Here is a 23,154-nt window from a genome sequence, read left to right as displayed (position 1 = left end):
TGTTGATAGATGAAGAAACTATGGTAAATGGAGTCACAAAATCATTCTCAAAGAGTGTCCCAACATCTGGGAAACGAAGCTGTGCCGTGAGATTGAGTCAGATGTAAGGGACGATGGGCTGTGCAAAGTCACCTGCCTCACTTTCTCCTCTGGATCCACCTGAGTCCAATGGCAAGATATAGTTCAGGACCACTGGGATGCAATGGGAGACCTTGGCCTTTTTAATTAAGATCTTAATTAATTAATTCTTGGTTTGACTGAGGCAACACCCATTTAGTGATTCAGGCTAGTAAAATTTGAGGCAAAGAATTACCTAATTAAAAAATAAATAATAAATTAAAAAAAACAAAAAAACAAAAAAACCTGGGAGGGAAGGGCCAAAACAGAAACAATTGTTATTTACATTCACCCTGAGTCTATCAGAGACCAGATTTGAACTCATGAAGACGAGCCTTCCTGACTCTGGCCGGTGCACTATATGGCACCACCTGGTGACCCTTTGGTGATATGGCAGACAGACAAGCTGCTTTCCAGTTGAAAGACCTAGTTCTAGTTCTCTGACTCACTGAGTCTGACCCAGGTGAGTTCCCTTCTCTCTAAGACTGTGATTTGGAGTGAAGGAGCCAACCTGTACTGCAGAGGGAGTGGGCTCACTTGCGATTACCCCATGTCACTGACGTGTCCAGTCCAAGAAAAATGAGGTGGGACTAATCATGTGGAGTTCTGTTTGACTGATGTTAATAAGAGAGAGGAGTTGGGAAAGATGCCATCGTGGGGAACGCAGATGATGGGAGGCGGCCTCTGTGGTCATGGGAAAAATCAGAAGAGAAGAGGATGGAGGGAGAAAAAAGATGCGTTCTGTTTTGAGATGTGCGCTGGACATCTGGCTCAAATGTCTAAAGGTTGGTGCTGTGGGACCGTGGCTCAGGGATGTGTGGACCTGGCCATCATCCACAGAGAAATGGTCGTCCATCTTTTCTACACGTGAATCACATGAGTTATTGGTTGTAACAAACACCGAGCTACCATTTTAGGAGTCCTCTTGATAAAAGGAAATGAGATTCACTCTGGCCAAAGTCATGCTGCGTCTTTGTGATTTTCCTTTTCTGCATTTCCTTGAATTATTCCACTAAGGACTTATTGTAGAAGTTGGTCAGGAATCCCAGTCCAGCAGCTTCCTGGATCACAGTTTTTTAAACTCTGTCTTTTCATCTTTTTTTTTTTTTTAAACTGAGTCATTTGGCCTCTTTTGGTCTTAAAAAAGTGTCAGATCACAGACATAAGATTAATGTTTAGGGTCCTCCACATCCTCCCATTCTCCCACTGTCCTAGTCTGCTCCAGGCCTGTAATTGGGCTCTGGACCACCCCCCATCTTTTCACCCTGCCTTCTTTCATTCATTTGGCTACTAAAGGACTCAGCTTGTCCAAGTTGGCTGTGCAGAACTCTGGAGGGAGAGGAGCCATTTCCCCAGAGGTGGGACTTTCCACAGGAGAAGTTCTCCCTTTGCGCATCCCTCTGCCTTCAGAACACTGGCCGGGCCCATTTCTAATGCTCTGCGTCAGCTTCCCTCTCCCCCCGCCGGCGCATTGTAGCCGAATTGAAATCTGAGGGGCATGTCAAGGCCCCATCAATCAGAAAGTGGTGGCAGCCCCCAGCAGCCGGGCTTGGGCCGCCCGGGCCCGCCAGATGAGATCTGCAAGGCTGCGACGCCGTGCGCCGGCCACCCATCTCGGGAGCATTATTGCTGCGAGCCCACCCCCTGCAGATTCAAGGTTTGGGTTATTACCCAACTCAGCGCCAGCCCTTTGGGCTTCAGATTTCTTCCGTGGAGATGCTCCCGGGGCAGATGGAGAATGTCCGGGCTACTGGCAGGAACGTCTCTGCTTAGACAATACCCACGTCCAGGAGACCCAGAAAACATGATCCTTCTTCTGAAGCTTCTTTCCTCCCAGATCCTCCCATTTAAATAAAAATCTGTGAGCCCATCAGCAGCCAGATTTCCGGCCTTGTGTGTGAGATCTAGGAAAGCCGGCCTGCTTCACTGCCCTTACCTGTGAAGTACTTAAGGACCTCGAAGGTCCCTCTTACAGCTCTTCTAAGTCTCGTGTTCAAATCCTGTCTCTGAGTGTCACTGATGTGCCTTTGGCCAAATCACTCCCCTACTTTCCCCATCTGTAAAAATGGGGGTTTGACCCAGATGGCCTTTGAGTTCCTCCTTCTTCTTTGATTCCACACGATTTTTCCTAAATGCAATCAGAAAATTTGATTAGGCAAGGAGAAGGAAGGAAAAGAAAAAATAATACAGAGACTTTCTGGTGCATATAGTAAGCACCTACTGTTTATTGAATTGATGAGTTAAATTGAAATTCAATGTTTATAGAAATGATTCAAATCATCTGAGGGAAATAGAGGCTCTGAGCGGCAGAATTGGAAAAAATAGGAAATCTCATAACTATGTAAAATATTGTTAAATGCTAAGATAAAATCTCAATTTTTTAAATTCAGAAACTAAAGATGACTAGAAAAGAAAACTGACTTGGCTTTATCTGGCCGGGAATAAAAAGGGAACAATTGCATTCCCTTTACTGGAGGAGAGAAAATGGGTTGTGTGTGGCTTTGGGGAGGTCATAAAAATGATTTCTGGATAGTCAAGAGGAGGGGAATTGAATAAAGGCGCGAGTGGTGGGGGGTCAAGGCGGGAACGTGGACGATATTGCCGAGACAGCGGTGGGAAGGACGGGACAGAGGAGTTTGGGAGGAAGGCGCAGCCAAGTTCAGGGCCAAGGATGATGTGGAATTGTAAGTCAGCCTCCCAGCAAATAGAAAATCTGGGCTGAAAGACAGTATGTGGGAGACCAAGGGACAAATTGGAACCGCGCTTATCACCTAAAGAATATTGTTAAGTCCTGAGGGGGACAAAAGAATCTTAGACACAAAACAAGGGCCTTTTTTGTTATTGACACACATGCTTGTGTTTTCAATTCCTAAGTAGGCCAGTGGAAACCCTGTCAGTGCAGTAATGAGGAGGAACGGAAGCTCAGGAATAACAAACACTTAAATGGCATAGCATTTAAGCCCTGCACTTTAACTGCTGTAATTAATAATAATAATTCACGGGACAAACTCTGCAAGGATGGCCCAAGCCCTGGCAGGAGGTAAGAATTGCCCCTGCAGTCAGCCCCGTTTTCCTGATGAGGCATCTGTGTGTCAGAGACCTACTGGAAGCCCCAACTTGGAAACACAGGAGCTGGGAAGGGAAGGCCGCTGTCCCCTCGCCAGCATAAGAGTCCTGGTCAGAGGCTCGGCCTGGGCCTGCGGGGGGCCGATGGGCTGCGCTTAGGCCTGGAGTTCCCGGGTTCAAACCCTGCCTTCAGGTTTGCTGCCTTATTGGTGGCTTCTGTTTTTCATCTGCGAAGTGATGGGGTCCCAGGAAAGGCGGTGGGTGCGGGGCAAGCCGTTCCCTTGTCCGTCTCCGTTCCCTGACCTGCAAAGTGGAGTTCCTAAGGGCAGCTCCCTCCCGCGGCTTGTTTAGGGTAACACGAGGTGACTTAATTAGGCAGCCAGGGACCCAGCGGACAGACCGGGCTCCTGGAGTCGGATCCCGACTCCACATCGTAGCTGAGCAACCCCTGGCTGGGGCTGTGAGAACGGCTGCTTGCCTCGGTTTCCTCATCTGCGAAATGGGGACAATGACGGCTGTCCCAGGAGTTAAGCGTCATAAAGCGCTTAGCCGGTGCCCGGCACATAGTAGGTGCTCGGGAATGCGCGCTGCCGGATTATGGTGGGATGCTTCTCCTTTCCTTGTTGTTTGCTTGTTTTTGCTGCGGCAATTGGGGTAAGTGACTGGCCCAGGGTCACACAGCCAGGGCGGGTTAAATCTGCCCCCGCTTCTCGGGTTAAAGCGGTCCGGGATCGGGGCTGCTCCCAGCGCTCACTGGGACTCCGTGCCGGGCTGTGGGTTGGACACTCCCCGGAGTCCTGGCTGACACCCGTCTGAGACGGAGGGGGATACGGCCCTGCCCCCCCCCCTCCGCCCCCCGCAGCGCGCCGCCTCCGGGAGGGCCAGCCCGGGGCCGCAGGCGGAGGCCTCCCGGGGGCCCTGGGATGGGCCAGGGTAGTGAGAGTGACGATGGCGGAACAAGGAGCCGGCGGGGGGAGGAGCCGGACCGGCAGGCGGGCCAGGGGGAGGGGCCTGGGCAGCCCCCGTCTCCCCGGGCTCTGGCCGGGGCAGCGCACCCTTCTCTGACCCCCCAACACTCGCCCGGGGGCCCGGATGTTGCTTCAGCAAAAGGGGAAGTAAAGGGGGGGAGGGGCGTGGGCGAGCCCCGGCCTCCCGAGAGGGGGCCGCGGTGCCTGATGGGAAGGGCGGTCCTTTGTCGCAGACAAAAATAAGTGTCGCATCCCCAGCCGGTGTGGGAGAAGGAGGGAACGCGGAGAGGGACAAAGCCAAGGTCCCTGGAAGGGAGGAATGGCGGGGAGGGGGAGGGGCAGGGGCCAGGGCGAGGAAAGCTTGTGAAGGACCAGGCCCACAAGCCGGGCGGGCCCCTGCCCCCAGGGGGGCCCCTGTCCCGGGAAGGGGACCCGGGGGGATGGGGCCTGGGGGGGCCTGAGGGTCTGGAGGAAAGCCTGAGGAGGGGCGACAAAAGCTGGGGGCCCCCCCCCAGGACCCCTGTCCCGGGAAGGCTGGACCCTGGGGGATGGGGCCTGGGGGCGGGCCTGAGGGTCGAGGAGCCTGCAATGGGGCGAAAAGCTGGCGGGCCCTGCCCCCCCCGGGGCCCCTGTCCCGGGGAAGGCGGACTTAAAGGGGGGATGGGGCCCGGGGTCTGAGGGTCTGAGGAAAGCTTGTAGCCGGAAGGCCCAGGCCGACACAGCCGGGCAGGCCCCTGCCCCCAGGGGGCTCCTGTCCGGGAAGGGACAAAGGGGGGATGGGGCCTGGGGGCGGGGGCCTGAGGGTCTGGAGTGAAAGCCTGTAGGCTGGGGGCCACGGGGCGGGCCCTGCCCCCCGCCCCCGGGGGCTCCGTCCCGAAAGGACCCTGGGGGGATGGGGGCCTGGGGGGGGTCTGAGGGTCTGAGGAAAGCCGAGCCGGGAAGGCCCAGGCCTGACAAAGCCGGGCAGGCCCTGCCCTCAGGGGGGCTTCCTGTCCCGGGAAGGCCCTTTAAAGGGGGATGGGGCCTGGGGGCGGGCCTGAGGGTCGGGGAAAGCCGAGGGGGGCCGAAAAGCCGGGCCCTGCCCCAGGGGCTTCCTGTCCCCGGGAAGGGGGACTTAAGGGGATGGGGGCAGGGCCTGAGGGCTGAGGAAAGCCTGTGGCAGGGGGGCTGACAAAAGCCGGGCCCGCCCCGGGCTTGTCCCGGGAAGGGGGATTTTGGGGGGGGGGGCCTGGGGCGGGGCCGATGGGGCCTGGGGGCGGGGCCTGAGGGTCTGAGTGAAAGCCTGTAGCCGGAAGGTAGGGGCCTGACAAAAGCTGGGCGGTTCCTGCCCCCAGGGGGCTTCCTGTCCCGGGGAAGGCGGGACTTAAAGGGGGGGATGGGGCCTGGGGGCGGGGTCTGAGGGTCTGAGTGAAAGCTTGTAGCCGGAAGGTACCAGGCCTGACACAAGCCGGGCGGGCCCTGCCCTCAGGGGGCTTCCTGTCCGGGGAAGGCGGGACTTAAAGGGGGGATGGGGCCTGGGGGCGGGGCCTGAGGGTCTGAGTGAAAGCCTGTAGGTATGGGGCTGACAAAAGCTGGGCGGTTCCTGCCCCCAGGGGGCTTCCTGTCCCTGCGGGGAAGGCGAGACTTAAAGGGGGGATGGGGCCTGGGGGGAGGGGAGGAATTGGAGGCAGTTGGATGGGGCCACTGACTGTGATCCCTGCGCCCGGAGCAAAGGGGAGGAAAGAGGGGGAGGAGGAGCCTCCGGGAGGGTCGGAGGGCAGCAGGAAGGCGAGGAAGAGGACGGCGGCCGTCAGTAGCGCTTCAGATGTGCAAAACCCAATCCAATCCAATCCAATATAGTATAACATGATCCGCTCTATGATGTAACACAGCACCGTATGATATGTGATATAACATAGTCTAATATCATTTGATATGACGACATAATTTATTATCATAGAATATAACAATACATTATTTGATGCAATAAATATAATGTAATATAACAATGTAGCATAACATAAAATGTCTATGTGCGCATTGTATACATAGAATACTTGATTCTCATAACAGTCCTCGGAGGTACCGACATCATCCCCATTTTACAGCGGAGAAAACTGAGGTAGAAAAGCATCGACGACTGCCCAAGGTCACACAGCAGTTGAGCGTCTGGGGCAGGTTTTGCACTCGGGTCCCCCTGAGGCCTCCCAGCCTAAGGGGGCAATGGCTGGAGAGCATCTTGGTGGCGCATGAAAGAGGGAGTTTAACTGGGAGTGGGGAAAAGCTGCTGTCCAGCCTTGCCTCACCCGCGGGCTCCTGCTCTCCGTGTGCCTCAGTTTCCACATCTGGACAGGAGGGCACGGCCTCAGCCCTTCCGGCGCCAGCGCTGGGACTCCGCGATGGCCGGGCTGCCTTTGTTCATTAAGACGTTCCTCAGATCGACTTTGTCCATCCTTTTGTTGGTTTATCAAATACCATTCAGCAGCTGCTCTCTGCACTTTGCTAAATGTAACCAGATTGAAAGCCAGCAGACGGGCTTGTCACCCCACTTTACAGATGAGGACCCTGAGACCCAGAGGGTTCATAACTCCAAGCAGGGGGACCTGGATCCGGGTCCTCTGATGCCGAAGCAATGACTCTTTGCTCTCTCCCAGTAAGTAAGACAGAGCCCTGGACCCCAGGTGCTCGCAGGCGCTCATGCCTAATGAGACGTGAGTCAGAATACAGAAACATGGGGAGAAGAGGCTAGTTGCCCCTGGAGAAGGCGGGGCTTGTGGTGGTCTTAGCTACTTCTTTAGACTGTCTCAATGTCGCTTCCTGACAGAAGGCACCGTGCAGACCAGAGGCAGAAGCCAAGTGCTCCAGTGAGACCAGGTGACATTCTGGGGATGGGTCTGGAGGCTTATTTCAGGAACACGGGAAACAGTTACACGTCCATGACCAATGTAATCCAACCTGCACATAAACAAAATGGCAGCCTGAAGAGATTGCATGTGGGACTAGGGAGCCATCATAGGTTCTTTAGCCATGGAGTGACTCCATCAGAATGGTACAGGGAGAAAATTAGTCTGGGGTGGGGGGCATCATAGGGGACAGCTCACGTGATCCACCTGCAGACCACATTTCCAGCCTCTAAAAGGTGTGCCCCCCCTCCCATCTGCCGCTGCCGGGAGCCTCTGGGAGCTCAGTGTCAACCAGCAGCTGAAATAATACCCTGCAACGTGACGCTGTCCCAAGAGAGCAGAGGGAAATTGTGTCTTCTCTTAGTATTTCACTGGCAGTGAAGATCAGGGAGGTGCAGAGATGGTCAGGTTTGGGCCTCTGCATTTCTGGGCACCTGGCCTCCCTCAGACTCCTCCCTGACAGGAACTGAAGAAGTGGGGGTGGACTGTCCCATGGAAAGAGAAAGGGCTTTGGGTCAGAGGACCTGGTGCCAGTAAGACTCACAAAGCTTACCACTGGTATGACTTGGAGAAATCACTTAATTTCCCATGCCTTGGTTTCCTTAAAAATATTTGAAATGAGAGGGTTGGTAGAGATGGCCTCCCCAGCCTGGAATTTCTCCTCGCTTTACTTGCAGTGGGAGTAAATGGCATCGTTGGAAGGATTTTCTACACTAGGATACCTCTGGACTCCTTCCTGCTCTCACAGTTCCAGACCAAAGACCCAGGCAGTTACCTTATGCACAGATTTATTTAGTAACGCTAGAGAACTTCCTAACTTTCATGGTTGCGTTACTGACTTTGACACTTAGTATTACCTCTTTGACCTGAGCCAAGTCTGCTCTGTCAAATGAGAGGACTGGACAAGAGTCTCTTAAGATCCAGCTCCACATCTGCGACCCCATGAAGTACTGATAGCGATGAAGATTGGGAGATGAACCAGACTGATTTTTATTAGCCCTCAGGTCTGACTGACTAGGTTATTCTATTGTTCTAAAATGTCTGTGGTTCCTCCATATCTAAAGAAAAAGAATATTCAGTCTCCTTAGCTTGACATTCCAGGCCTTCAGCCTCATGAATTATTTCTTTGTGGTCTCTCCGAGTCTTTTAAACATCTCAGATTTAATACTTTTTCTGGTCAAGGAAATTGGGTCTGAGAGGCCCAGAAAGAGTCAAGTCCTATTAATCTCAGATTTGGCTTGAGGAGGAAAAATCAAGATGTCTCACTGTTCAACTGGAGGTTGTTTTTATGTGGCTCAATCTCTCAGCCTTCAACGGTCACTTAAAAGACAATAAATTCTTCCATTTTTTTCTATTTATGATACTTTGAGTCACAAGTAAATGCAAAGCAATAACAGTTGTTCTTGCTACTGTTGGATTTCACCATTCTCCAAAGTTCCGTGCCCATGAAAAGGTTAATCCGTTAGCATTTTTATCTATTTTCATCTTTCCCTGGTAAATTTTCCATTTAGAATAAATGGCGCCATAACACGGCTCACCTGCTGCCTGTTGGGAGCCCGGGAATGGGATGGTAACATTTGCTCTTGAGGAAGAGTGGGTGAGAGGTTAATTCCAGCCTTAAAATCTCCATCAAATGGATACGGGAGTCATTAGTCATTAGCAGCATGTTAGCTAAATTCATAAACAGCAGGAGAGACAGATAGCCTCTTGGCAATAATTGTTCAAAATGCCAGCTTCTCCTCGCTTATTTCACAGGCTGCATCCCCATTTGGAGTTATTGGGGTGGGTTCTGTGGTTGTCGATTTCTCACTTCTCGTTTCCTCAAAGTCGCTTCCCGGGCGCATTCATCCGAGACTCGATGCCCGCTTTGATCTGCTGCTCTCCGAGTGCCCGTCCCCAGGTTGGCAGCAGCTGGAGAGCCATCCTGGAACACCCGGGCTGTGTGCTTGGGCCCGTCCGTGCCCTTTTGTTGGTGGATATGTGCAGAACATCTGGCTAACCATCCTTGATGGATATCTGTTCTTTCATGTTTAATCAAAGTCCTGCTTCAATTAATAAGGGGAGATTAGTTGACTCGTTAGCTGGGCATAGTTGTAGGCTAGCTGCCGTCGCTCATACCAAGATCACACAGCCCTCAGTGCAAGGTCACAATGGCTCCATTACCTACGGAATCCAACTCTTCAAAGCGTCTTCATGATGGGGACAGTGGCAGGAGGGGGGGGAGGGAGGGACAGAGGGAGGCCAGCCGGAGCTCCGGCTCCCTCGATGGGAGACGATGAAACCGGCCATTGTTTTGGCCCAGGTGTGGAAGACTGGGAGGGGACGTTTCCTAGGATCTGAAGAGCCCCCTTTCAAGTGTTTGATGCAATGGATACCCCCACTTAAGTCGTTGCGCAACCCACGAGCATAACCAGGGACTGAAGAAGGAGCAGTTGGGCAGTTTTGTTATGCCCGATCAATGGTGTGTGTGAGAGCACAGGTCAGGGACCGGAACTTTTCTGGTATCAGAATTCAAACAGACTAATTACTTATAGACTATAATCAAATCTATTACTTTTGTGGGAGAAAATGCTTCATCAGGAACATTAGATCTTTGACATCTGGCACAGTATATAACACACAGTAGGTGCTTAATAACAAATGCTTATAGCTTGATTAATTCATCACATAGTAACGTTTTCTACCAAGGAATACAATCCCTTCCCTTCACCCCTTTAAAAAAAATATGACCTGTGATTTCATCAGTGTAAAGAATTCCCAGTATAGAAGCTACCTGTTCCGACCCTGGTCAGTAGAACCATTGATGCAGAACTGTGAGGATCCAGAAGGGGCAGCCAGTCAGTAAGCATCTGTGAAGGACTTACAATGTGCTCAGGGCTCTGGGTTCAAGGAAAGGCAAGAGCAGACCCTGCCCTCGTAGAGCTCCCGTTATTATGGACATGAGACTCTGGTCCTCAGTCCAAGATTTTTTTTACTCTACTCTGTTGCTTCTCCTTCCATCCTCCTGGTAACCAGGTATTAGAAAGGGCACCTCCTTTAAGAGTTGGAACATTCATTTCAACAAATATTTATTAAGGGGCTATTCCGCATCAGACACTGTGCTAGGTGCTGGGCAATCAGAGATGAGGAAAAAACATGGGAGCTCTTTGTCCCAGTTTTTAACATACAAAGAATGGATAAAGAGAGCCCCACATGCAGTAAGAAGTCTCCATTATTATTTTTAAGGCACATTAAATCCACCAGTGAGCTGGGGTGTTATACATCCAAGTACCAGCAATTTGTACGTAACCTAAAGGCTTAGAAAGCTTAGTGGGACCTTGAGAGAAGATTTGACTTTGGTTAAGGTCACACAGCAAGATAGGAAGATCAGGTCTTTAAAAAAAGAAAAGAAAGGGAAAAAGGAAAAGTCTTAATGTGATAATAAAGGTTCCATTCCCATAATTACCCACTTCTGCAAAGAAGCAAGAAAGTTTTGTTTTCTTCTATGCCCTCTTTGGGTCCAGCTTGGTATTCCTAATTAGGAAGATTTGTATTTATTTTGTTGATAGTCTTTCAGTTTCCACGGAATGCTTATTAATTGAACAGTCACTTAGCATTTAGTAAACCTAGTCTTGAAGAGTTACAATGGTCTAACCCAGTGATGAAGGGAGAGAGCAGTGGGCAACTGCTCTTTGTGCCTCACTTTCTTCAATGAAATGGTTGGTGAATTCAGTTTGGGTTAAAAATCCCTTCCAGCTCTAAAGCTCTATTCAGACAAAAATTAAAAATTGGGGGGGAGTGAACTGACTATGATCTCAGACAGTCAATAGTTGATTCCTGCCTTGGAATTTCCAGAAGGCTTGTCTATCATAACATCAAGTATTTGGCACAAAGGGCAAAATGCACAAAAACTTAAAAGAGAGGCTAATAAATTCTTGGCTCTGAAACATAGGGACGGGCTCTACATAAAGACATTGCTCATTGTTTCTTAAAACCTATTGGTTTTAATATAATAATAACATAAGGATTAATATAGGAATAATATAATAATATAGGGAATAAAATAATAATAATATAGGGAACATTTGATTTCCTGGTCAAGTGAAGGGATATGGAAGTCACCACAGAGGCTTATTTGCAAACCCTTTCTAAGAAGGATAATAGAAAGCTCTGAGTAACATTGCTTCATATGATAACCAAAAGCTATGCACGAGAGAAAAAGCCTGCAAGAAAGATGGAATCAAGACCCAGCTAAGTCATAAAACCCTGAGGTCATTTAAAGATGAAATGTGCATGAGAATTATCAACACATGAAACAGAACCAACTTTCCAGTGGTTTCTTTCCCGATGTCTGCATTGTGGTTAATTGTGAAGCTGCCATCTTGGGACTCCTGCACTTCAGTGACCAGAGAGCCACAGGAGCACATAGAAACGGCACTTGCATTCAAGTGAGGAGAGAAGATTGGCCAAATCTGACCAAATCCATGCAGAAAAACCCTGTGCTCTGAAGCATTCACAATAGGGTAGTTTGAGAAGGGCTGGGAGTCCAATCTGTTACAATATAGAATAGACTATAAAAGGAAAATAGTGCTAGAAAGAAAGAGTGGATCCAATTAGGTGAAGTTAAAGAATTTCCATTTTAACCTAGAGGCAAGAAGGAGCTCTCAAAAATTTTTTAAGCAGGAGAGGGACATGAACTAGTTTGTGAGTTAAGAAAATGGTTTGGTTACTCTGCAAGATGAATTCTGAAAGGACAGGAGACCAGAAAATAACATGGATGCTGGTACAATAATATATCTAAAGAGTATTGTACCTGACTTAGGGTATTAGTGGTGTAAATAGAGAGGAAAAGATGGGTGTAAGAGATATAATAATAATAATCATTACTAAATGAAATGGTGATAAGACGAGAAAAATAGTAATAAAATTTTAACCTAATGGTCTACTTAGAAAATTTTAGGGAAACCACAAAAAGTGTTAAAATAACAACTTCACTAATAGAGCAGGATACAAGTAAATTAAACCCCCCCCCAAAAAAAAAGTCAATATTTCTACATAGCAAAGACACAATCCAGAATGGAATAAAAGAGAGAAAGAATTACAAAACGAGTAAAGTATCTTGGAATCAAACTACCAAAGCACACCAGTACCTGTACAGACAGTCACAAAGTGATGCTTACAAAGGTCAGGTAGAATCTCCTCACCACAACCCAGATAGCAACAGCAGCAGCTGCAGAGTGCCAAAAAGAACCCTTCCCCATCCCTAGCCTAGGTTGCCTTGTGACTTTTGTAGGCATCCCCAGAGAGAAGACTCCTTCCTTCTCGTCAGTACTGTGTACATGCATCCATCCCTGCCTTCTTTTCATTTTGGGTAGGATGGTGTGGGTCTGAAATGGGTTAGGATCTTTTTTCATTTTATCCCATCTTTTGATCATCTTTCCCTGCCAAAGCCATTCTTCCAAATGCCCCCATTTCCCTATCCCAGGTCTACAATCTCAGTTCATCCTCAACTCCCCGCTTTCACAAGGGAAACACACACAAGCAGGGCAGTTCTAGTTCTATTCTATTGGATTTAATATGCCTTAAAAATAATAATGAAGACTTCTTTACTGCATGTGGGGCTCTCTTTATCCATTCTTTGTATGTTAAAATATTTTTGCTTGAGTTCCCATAAAAGAAGCATATTTTTTAAATTGGTAAATAGAAAGAAACTAAAGAGATTTGCCCACAATCATTCTGCAGCAGAACCAGAATTAGGATGTGGTCTCTTGCCCCTTATTCTAGGATTCTTTCATCTTTAGCTCCCTGGGTCTCACTGCGTCAGACTTTCCTGCATATGGCTGGAAGACGACATAGAGTAGATCGATTTAACAGCAAGTTCTTTTGCGTCCTGGTTCATTAGTGTTTAAACTTTGCCTCTTGAAATGGCTCCTTCTCATGTAAAACCTGGTGTGGGAAAAGAGTTTGAAAAATGAGAAAAAAATCACTTTGATTATGCCAGGGAGTTTGCAAATTAAAGAGGTCCTGGGTAGAGTGAGAGACCCTTTTTGCAAAGTGAGTAATCCTTCCTTAATTTATATGTGTGTGTATGTACGTGTTTTGCAAATCTTTTGCTTCAGTATAATGTATCCCCAGACACACTATTTTTTAAAAGGGCTTGTCGAGCAACTCTAAAGAAACAAATCATTTTAAGTTCTGTCGGCGCTCTGATATGAAGAAGGGGTTTGCAGGGACCACGTCCTGTAGGTGCCCCCCCCTTTTTTCCCCCGGAGTCAGCAGCTGTTCACAAATGCTACTTCGGTACCTAAAAAGACCTTATTTTCTCCGCCTCTGCAGATAAGAAACCTTATTGTATCCCAGCTTGTATGGGATCCTTGTTGTATTTTAAGGCCGACTCCAGGTGTCTTTTGCAAGAGACAGGCAGAGACTTCTCAAAAGGTAAACTTCATAAAGCAAGGAAATGGGCACTGGCAAAGAGAACAAGTTGGGTTTTTCTTTTTTTAATTGAATTCTGCATTAGAAGATGACAAGGTGATTGGTAGCCTGGTCAGACACTGGGGTTTCTGCAAATGACATCTTTGTGATTGGCTGTCGGCTCAAGACTGGTGCGCTGGCCGGTTCTGCGGGGGAAGAACATCCCCAGGCCTTCTCTCCTCTGGCTGACACACCCATTTGGTACACCCGGGAGTTTTGCTTAATGCCCTGGGTTAATTTGTACCCCTTAGAGATCATCCAACCCAGAGTCAACCCAATTGGGAGCAGGGATTGGATTTTCTATGGGAATTGAAGAAGGATAAAATAAATGTCTTTCTTTCAATTTTAGCAAGAACCTCCCCAGCCTTGTTCCCTACCTGTGCCCTATAAATAAGTATTCTCTCCATCCCTTCCTCCCCACAAAATAGCTAATCAGGGACCGCTTGGTGTCCCAGGACATACATTATATGGGTGCATTGTAACCAGTCTCCTCATCTGTATATAAGTCCTTCATCAGTCTCTTTCACAACCCTTTGTACTGGGTGGGGAAGAAAGGGGAAGACAGGGAATTCACCAATTTCCTTCAAATCAGGATGATATTTCTAGTGTTAAAGGCACCTCAGAGGCTGCTTATGAATGCAGCCTTCTCATCTTAGGCCCATAATCATAAGGGCTATAAGGGACAGATCCAGCATCCAAGCTCAGCTCTCAGGTCATGACATCATCACTATTTGCTACACCTTGCTGCTATCTCCATTTTACAGAGGAGCGAGCTAAGGCTCAGAGACAGGAGTCAATTTGACCAAGATCTTACAGCCAAACTGTTGTTAAGATTTGAACTCAGGCCTTCTTGAAACCAAGTGTAGCACCTTGTAATTTCTCATTCTGGCTAGAGACCTGTGGTTATGTGAATATCCTTCTTTCCTTCCTACCTACCTACCTTTATGGATGTAAAATAGTTAAAAGAAAACAGAACCAAAATACAGAACTACAGCCCTGAAAAAAAAAATGAATAGAAATGACAAATGCAGATTTTTAAAGTGCCAACTGAATGATTGGGGTCTTTAAAGGGAGGCAAGAAGGAGACACACACATTCTGCTCTTACTTACAATCAGGGACAGGGGTAAATAAGTTGGAGGATCCAGTAGGTAGGGAATTCATTCACCCAGTCCTGCCTCCTCCGTTTCATAATATTCTGTTGCTTCTTTGATAACTGTCCATCGACCTCCGGCCCGCCCTCTCTGACTTCCCAGGGACAGATCATCTCCTTCAGCCTCCAAAGAGCTTCCCTTCCACGGATTGTCACACCAGGCGTCTCTCTGCAACCATGACTGGCCACCAAAGGAAAATGCCAAGAATATTGGCCCCTTTGCTGTCTTTAGAGATGGGCATTCCGTGAGAGTTCCTGCCCATCACCAAGGACCCAGAATGGGCCAAGGCTTTGAATGGTGGCTCTAGGCTCTCCTTTGTTTGAAGATATTGTGATATCCTTGGCTGAAAGCAATGGACTTGGTTCTTCCAAGTCACAAATCTGTCTAGACTTTGATTGGTCCAAGAGACTTCTTAAAATTTGAAATCAAATATTTATTTGCTTTTGTTCTGGGAATTTCACTTTCTGAAAAAATTGACTCTGGCAATGGCAGTGAGCCTGCAGCTCATCTGGATTTCTCTGCACTATCTGGAGGTGCCGTTCTGATGGACAGATCTATGCGAACTATTTGGGGGGGGGGGATCAGGAAGAGAGACAATTGGTCTCTGAGAGAAATATGGTCTCTGTTCTTTTTGGAAGTCTTGAGGACTCCCACTCTCATCCCTAACCTGCCTCGCCTACACTGTCACCCCCTAGTTGGATCACTGACAAAACTCAAGGAGTTGGGCTCAATGAACACAAACAGTTGTGGAATGAAAGAGAAAAGGGGAGAACCATTGTGTCCACCTTATTTGGTCTGTCCGTGCTGAGTGTGGATTTCAAAATCTGTATATGGGGCTCGACAAGCCTCAAGTGCCTTAAATTGGCTTCTTCGTATGTCCAGAAAATTAGTAGTCAGGGAGGGCGATCACCAGGCACGTCAGGTGCTAGACTTGGAATCATGTGAGCCTGGATTCAAATCTCACCTTGTATACTTCCTACTGCTGTGATCCTTGGCGTATTAACTCCCGAGCCTCAGTTTCTTCTTCTTTGCCTTCCTGTCTCCCTGACATACGCTGACTCTGTGATCCTTTGCCCCTACAAGCCTCTGAGTTATATATTATAGGTGCTAATTTGCACCGGGAAGTGGGGTTTGCTCACTTCCCCAGGCTCGCCTCTCCCTTCCAACCTTTTCCATCATATCTGTTCCTCCACTTCTTTGATAACTGTCCGTCGACCTCTGGTCCATCCCTCTCTCTCCTCCAGTGATAGATCATCTCACCGGGAGACCCTTCTGCCAGTGAAATCACTGGCCTGCTCCCAAAAGGAAAGAATCAGGGAAGAAAGAGAGACAACTTTACAAAGTAATTGGAGAAATGTTTGCATGTAAAGTGCTTGGAAAGGCTGACTCCTTATTTCGTAACTCAGCTTTTGCAGATGAGAGTAAATCGTCAAAATGGCCTGAGAGGAAGTTACTGTTCTGCTCTTAATTGTTTTAGATTTAATGGTCCCCAGACTGGGGCTCCCTCGGATAAATAACTACCTTTGTTTCAGTCGAATAAAAATATTGGGATGTCGCTTTATCATCTGTAGGTTCTCTTAGGAAAAGCTTGACAGAGAGTGAACCTCACGTCATTAAGAATGTCTGCGGCGGCATTTGTTGCCATTCTGAATGGCACTGCCTCAGACCCTCATCCAAGCCCTCCATTCTACAGAAAAGAGTCCATGAGCAGCTCCATCTCCCCCTTGCCTCTTTGGCATTTCTGTGTTCCTCAGCACAGAGATAGAAGTCGGGGTTTTCCTCCCACATGGAGACCGGTTTGCTCCTTCCGACCCGTGTGGAAATGGTCTCCCCCGGAGAATCCTCGCGGGCACACGGCCCGTCGCTGCAGTTGCACGGATTTGAATATCCAGAGGGACGGAGAAAATGGATGTCCCCCACCCCACCCCTGTCCTTCCAGGGACGGCCATCAAGGAGGAGACGGGCCCGCAACAGTCCATCACAGACCGCCGGGGCTAATGATGGGCCGGGCCGATAATCGGGGGCGAGTTAATTGTAAGGTTCGATATGGCATCTTGTCAGCCGAGATAAGTTGTCACGTTTTCCACTTGAGCTGAAACTAAATGATTGTAAAGTAAGTTATGAGTGTCCTTGGGCCTGTCTGCCGGAATGATGGCTAAGAATACATTCCTGGCCCATCAGTCTCGAGCAGGCTGGTTGATATTTATGCGAACGGAATGTTATTTTATTCTCCCTCCAGTCATGCTTGTCATCTTCCCGAGTGAAAAGTGAAACGGCTTCGGGAGCTCATGCTTCAAGGATTGAAGCTCCGAGAGGCTGCAGATTGTTATTATTATTGCTGGTATTATATATTTTTTGGGGTATGCGTTGAACATTGATGCCCGATTGGGAAGAACTAATGGCTGACATTGAGCACGCGGGATGGTGGCGGAGCAGGCGCGTCGCACGGTCCCGCCGCCTCCGTCGGAACCGCTTGAGATGTGGAGTAATGAGGCACTGGCTTTTTTAATTCGGCGTGCCTCCTTTTCCTCCCCTTCTTCTCCCCCCACCCCTTCTTCCATATTTAACACTGTCGGCAGTGGCCATTCATTTCTGTGCCCTGTAATTGATACAAAATAAAATGCATTATTTGTATTCACTCCAGAGGATGAAATTGCATCCAGTGGGCTGGAGCTGGAACTCATTTACAGTTTCCTGAAGCTGGGGCTTTCAGGGGCCCTCTCCCTTTTCAATTTGAGGAATACCTTGTCAGGCAAGAAGACTATTCAGAAATGGAAATGCACAGCTTGGAAGCCTCATGCACTCGGGTGGCTCATATTTTAAAGCCGGCGAATGTTAAACAACTTCTGTCTTTGGAGGGTGGTCTCCAAAACTAGGCTACAAGCGTATTAATAACACTTGCAAGTGAACACAGCTTTCTGCTAACCAGGAATCGTGGGCTCATCTGGAAGCAGAGAGACCTGGGGAGAGATGGGTGGGATCACATGCTCTCTGGTGTCCTTTGTAGTTTAGAGTCCTCTGGTCTTATAGTCTTAACAGGAGACACAGACAAACATGGAGAGGCAAATAGACTAGACAGACAGAGGGAGAGAGAAAAGGATGGATGGGTGGGTGGGTGAATGAAGATGGATCAATAGAGAAAGAGACAGACAGACAGACAGATGGGTGGATGGATGGGTGGGTGAATGGATGGATGGATGGATGAAAGATATGATCAATAGAGAGAGAGAAATGGATGATGGAGAAAGAGAGAGATGGAGAGATAGACAGATGAATGGATAGATGGATGGATGATGGATCAATAGATGGAGAGATAGATGGGTAGACAGACAAACAGAGAGATGGCTAGATGGGTGGATGGATGGATAAAAGGGAGATAGATGTGTAGTTAAAGAGACACAGACAGACATACAAATAGTTGAATGGAAAGAGAGATGGATAGATAGATGGTAGATGAAAAAGAGAGTCACAGATGGACAGAGAACAAGACAAAAAGACAGATAATTGGATGGAGAGAGAGATGGAGAGATGGCTGGATAGATAGACCCACAGACACACAGATTCCTATTTTTATTGGTCCTGGGATCTCTTCAGGGTGGGGAGCTTTATCAGAGCAGCTGAGGGCCTGCTTTCCCCCATGTTGCCTCAGAGAGAAGTGGGTTGAATTGGATTATGGTTCATTGAGTGACGCTTCCTTTTAATGCTTCGATTGCAGATACAGGTTTGGGAGATTCCGTCTGTTCGAGCCCCAGCATATCCAGCACCACAAGCCCCAAACTCGATCCTCCGCCTTCCCCTCATGCCAACAGGAAAAAACATAGACGGAAGAAAAGTACCAGCAATTTCAAAGCAGACGGGCTCTCAGGCACGGCTGAAGGTAAGGACGCCACGGGCCTGGGGAAAGCCGCGCTTCCATTTGTGTCTGGTTTGTTGTATTGTTCAATAGCACAGCTTGGCTTGGTGGGTCACATGGGCTGAGTTGGGAGGCAGGGAAGCCCGAGTTCGAATCATGCTTCGGACAGAGCTAGCAGCCAAGGGAGCCTGGGGCAGATGCAGCTGACGGCACCCCAAGGCCCTCCCCCCAACCTGTGGGTCATTCCCTATCCCGGGAAATCCCAGATTCCTTGTGCATTCAGGTTAGGTCCCACGGTCTCAGAATCGCGAGGGTGGAAACCACTCTTGGTTGTTGGGTCAGTGTGCGAGAGCCGCGGCCTCCACTTTGCTAATGGCGGGGATGGCTCCTGGTGCCGTGTCCTCCCCCCTCCGAGACTCCCTTCTCCTCAAGGAAGCCCCATGTACTCCAACCCGTCCCGCCATCCCTCCAAGCACAGGGACAGCCTGTGTCCAAGGCTTCCACGAGAAACTATCCACTCCCTCTTGACTGGAGCTCTTACAGAGAGGAACTGTGATAGAATGGGAGAGAACACCAGCTTCGGGGTCCTAAGGCCTGGGTTTACATCCTGGCTGCAAACCACGTGACCTCTCTGGGCCTCCGTTGGGTGACATAAGAGGCTTGGATGAGAAAGAAACCCTTTAAAGTCCTTTCTTTGTGAGTTAAGACCTTGACCAATGGCCCAGAGCGCAGGGCAAGTCACAGTGAGACCAGAACCCACTCTCCCACACAGCCCCTTCACTGAAAAGGAGTGTCCGTCTCTGTGCTCTCTACACGGCCCCCAGCTGAATTCTGAGAGGACTAGGCAGTGGGTACAGACAGCCATCGCCCCCTCCCCACCCTCTCTGGATTCTTACACGGTTCTTTTCTTGGTTCCTTTTTACCCATTTCAGTTCTGTTCTACAGGAGAGCACATTGGAGGCAAGGAGGAAGGACTAGAAAGTTGTGGGATCAAACCAGGGCCCACCCTTCCCCTCCCTCAGAAATAGAGGGGAGGTTTTTTTTTTTTTGTTTCTCCCCGTTTCATCTTGATAGTTCCTGGCCCTCCCTGCATCGTAGAGAGATTATAAAAATAAAACGTGGCCACATCCTTAAATGGTGGGGGAAATGCTTGGAGTTCCTTGGGAGCCAAAGTGTGAGTGCTCTGATCGGTGGCCACTTGGCCACCTCTGCCCTGCCCCTGAGTGCACTCCAGGCCAGGCTGAAGCTGGGGAGAAAGCGTGCGTGGGTCAGTGCTTGGCCACTCCCAGCCATGATGCTGTTCCTCTAAGATACCTTGGATGGGCCCCAGGATGACAGCCCCAGGTTCTTGTCCTTACATCAGGATTGTTTATGGAGCATCCCTAGAAACAGAGACTGTTTGGGGTGGGAGATGGGGTGGGGGGGCAGCTCATCATAATTAACACCATGTCGGCCAAGTCTGAGGGCACCATTCCGCGCTCTCTCAGTGGTGGAGGGGAGAGCGCCCTCTGACCTCACTTCTTGGGACCACGCTCGGGCATTCTCATTCCCCGGACTCGGGGCACTCGTTCTGGGTGTAATTTTTGGATTCTCCTGACCTTCCCATGCTTCGGTTCTGTGTCCTTCCCCCGTCTCTGTCTTTCTCGTGCCCCTTGTTACTCAGAGCGCCCTTGTTCCGCCACATCCTGTAACGCCCTAGCCCATGGCAGCCATTGAGAGGCCGCGGCTGTCAAGCACCCGCTTTGTTCCCAGCTCCGTGCTCCCACAAAGGTGCTGCCGTGACTTTGGGCATCCGCAGACCCATTGGCTTCCTTGGCAGCCACTTTGCTGGCGCACTTTTATCACAGTCCCATTGCTCAAGGTGATGGAAAAGTCTGTGTATGAGTGATCCCTAGTAAAGCAGCACATGTCCAGTAACATACCTTAAAGAGAAGACTCTCATCCTCCTCTTATTCTGTCTTCCCAATAGCAAATTGTTAATATCAAAAACTCACTCACCAAAAAAATAATTCTTTTGTACCTGAAGTCAGGAGAAACATGGATCTGAATCCCAGCACTAACTCCAGCTGTGTGACTCTGGTCAAGTCACTTAACTATTATGTCATCAGCCTCCTTATCTATAAATTGGGAGCAATGGACCATCTCCTTTCCAAGGGCATTTTGAGGAAAGCATTAAACAAAAAGGATTTATGAGAGGAGTGCAACCCAACCTTAATGTTAGAATAATAGAGGCCTGGAAAGACTTCAGAGATTGTCTAATGAAATGTCCCCATTTTACAGAAGAAGATAATAAGACTCTTGGTCTCATGATGTGAAGCTGAAAGGATCCGCAGATGGGCATTAGTCTAAAGTTGAAGAAATGAGACCCAAGGAGTCCTCCCATTTTCATTTGGAATTGGGAAACCAATAGTGTGGTCAATAATGTGGGGCTGTAGGCACTCATTTCCTAAATCAGAGAAATAATGGTGGACAGCATGGACCCAAGAAGGTGCTCTTGGCCACCTCCCAAGGTGTTAACCTGGTGACTGGAAACATTATCTATATGTGGCTGAAAAAAAGCACAGAAAATTCAAAACACGTTCTCCCTTTTGGTCAATCAACACCCTAAGTGCCAGACCATGTGCAGCAAACTGTCCCTGTCCCCGAGGAATCCATCTTCTACTGAGGGGACGATGGGTACCTATTATAGGCATATAGAAAGTACATTTAAAAGATAATCTAAGGGGAAGGCTCTAGCATCAGGACCAATGAGGAAAGACCTTCAGGAGGTAGCACATGAGCTGAGTTTTGGAAGAAACTAGCAATTTGAAAGTCAGGAGGGAGGAGGGAGAAGGGAGCAGGGAGGAGGGAGGGCACTCCAGACAGGAGGTCCCTCCAAAGCAAAGGCATCGCCATCAGAGACAGACTTAGATTCTTAGAACCAAAAACAGGAAGGAATCGACAGCGTCAAAGACAACTCCAGACCCCTTCAGTCATCTCCATGTGAAGTTTAAGGAAGGCTTAATATAAACATGTTTGCTGAGAGATTTTTGAACAGTGAATTTTAAAAGGTGGAAGTTGGCTGGGGAGCCTGTTTGACAGAAATCATCCATGTCTTTGTTTACTTGAAATAAACAAATAGATCTATGAAAAGTGCAGCCAATTTCTCCCAAGACAGAAGACCTCCCGCTCCTTGCTAGAGACACAAAGGTCCCTGCCCCCAGAGAGCTTCTAGTCTAGAAAGCAAGCAAGGGATCCACCCCAAGTAGCCCAAGAAAATTCAAGAGTCACTTTCCCTGGGATATTTTGGTTAGTATCCATAGCCAATGATTGGATTAAATTACACTGAATTAAATGCAAATACTATTTTCTGTCAAATAAATATTTCATCATTCTGAAGGTAAGGAAGATACATTTTTAATGTCTAATTTAAATCACACTCACCTATCTTGGACACCATTATTACTAATTAGAGCTAAATGTATCAGGGACCAATGTATAGGAATATATAAGGTATTCAGTCAAAACTAATTGAATAATAAACCAAAAGTTTATTATAATATATATAATTATATATAATAATATTTTATAAACATATCCATGTATTCGATTTAGATTAGTGTCAGGAAATTTTTGGTTTAGGGCATTTTTAAAAAAATATATTTACTAGGAGACTGACATGTACAGGAAATTCTCTTGGGGAACTTGAGTGTTTGGGAAAGTGAGGGATTGTTCACACCTTCTCATTCCTCAAGTCCTTTGCTGCCAAAGAGAAAGCCCGTCATTTCTCAGAGATTCCAGGCTGTTCATTTAAAGGTAGTTTTTGAAACTCCAATTGCAAGCTTCTTGGGAAAGGCAATAATGTTTTTTTAAAAAATTGTGTAACATCAGCATTTATGGAGCACAAAAATATCAGGAATAACCGTGTCCAAATTAACAAGATGGATATGGACGAACTGATCTTTTCCCTCTAATCAAGAAAGTGCCCGAGTGTGGTTCTAAACAGTCACTCCACCCTAATTGCTACAGTCTTTCTATTTATTTCCTCATTCTATTTATTCTCTTACTCTAGCTTTTATTACACTGTTAAATGGCAACAGTTAAATTCTTCCTATCCCTGCAGCTGCTAAGATCTCATTTCAACAAATAGGTGTTTCCTCATCTTTAAAGGGTTTTTAAGCTTTTGTTGATTTTTTTTAACATCACCGTTGTTTTCCCATAGTTGTCCATACATACACATAAAAGCTCCATAAAAGTTCCTCAAAACCTACTGACAGAGTGACAGGTTTCAGGACAATGTAATGTAGCCCAAACTCCACTTGTGTTGTCCTTCACCTCCCTGTGGAGACGAGAACTATGTTTTATCAGCCGTCTTCAGAAACCAAGATTGGTGTTTGCTCTTAGGATTGTTTTCCATTAGGTTCTAGTTGTCACTGTGAATATTGTCCTCCTGGCCCTGCTGCCTTTGCCCTACGTCTGTTTATTCATCAATGTCTTTCCACAAAAGCATTATTTCTTAGAGCTATTCCATTATATTCATGTAACAAAATTTGTTCCACTGTTAATCAGTTGGTCCCCAGGTTTCCTACTGCAAACAATTGAGTCTATATGTGGTATATCTTGAATCACCTTTAAGTATCTGACCAACAGAAGGAACCCTGGGTTAAAGGAAATGAACAATTTG

General features: G+C 47.9%; 1 protein-coding gene across 10 annotated transcripts in view; it reads left to right on the top strand.

Moving 5' to 3' along the window:
• The window catches only part of AGAP1 (ArfGAP with GTPase domain, ankyrin repeat and PH domain 1), a 615,139-nt gene that overhangs the window by 469,404 nt on the left and 122,581 nt on the right, over positions 1 to 23,154 (top strand). For all 10 annotated transcript variants that reach the window (XM_031968800.1, XM_031968799.1, XM_031968801.1 and 7 more), the window contains one exon: positions 18,354 to 18,515. In XM_031968800.1, coding sequence (XP_031824660.1) covers positions 18,354 to 18,515 — 162 coding nt within the window. The remainder of the gene's footprint in view (positions 1 to 18,353; positions 18,516 to 23,154) is intronic.

Source organism: Sarcophilus harrisii, chromosome 4 (genome assembly GCF_902635505.1).
Source record: "Sarcophilus harrisii chromosome 4, mSarHar1.11, whole genome shotgun sequence".
NCBI classification, from domain to species: Eukaryota; Metazoa; Chordata; class Mammalia; order Dasyuromorphia; family Dasyuridae; genus Sarcophilus; species Sarcophilus harrisii.
This window is presented reverse-complemented; position numbering and strand designations above follow the sequence as displayed.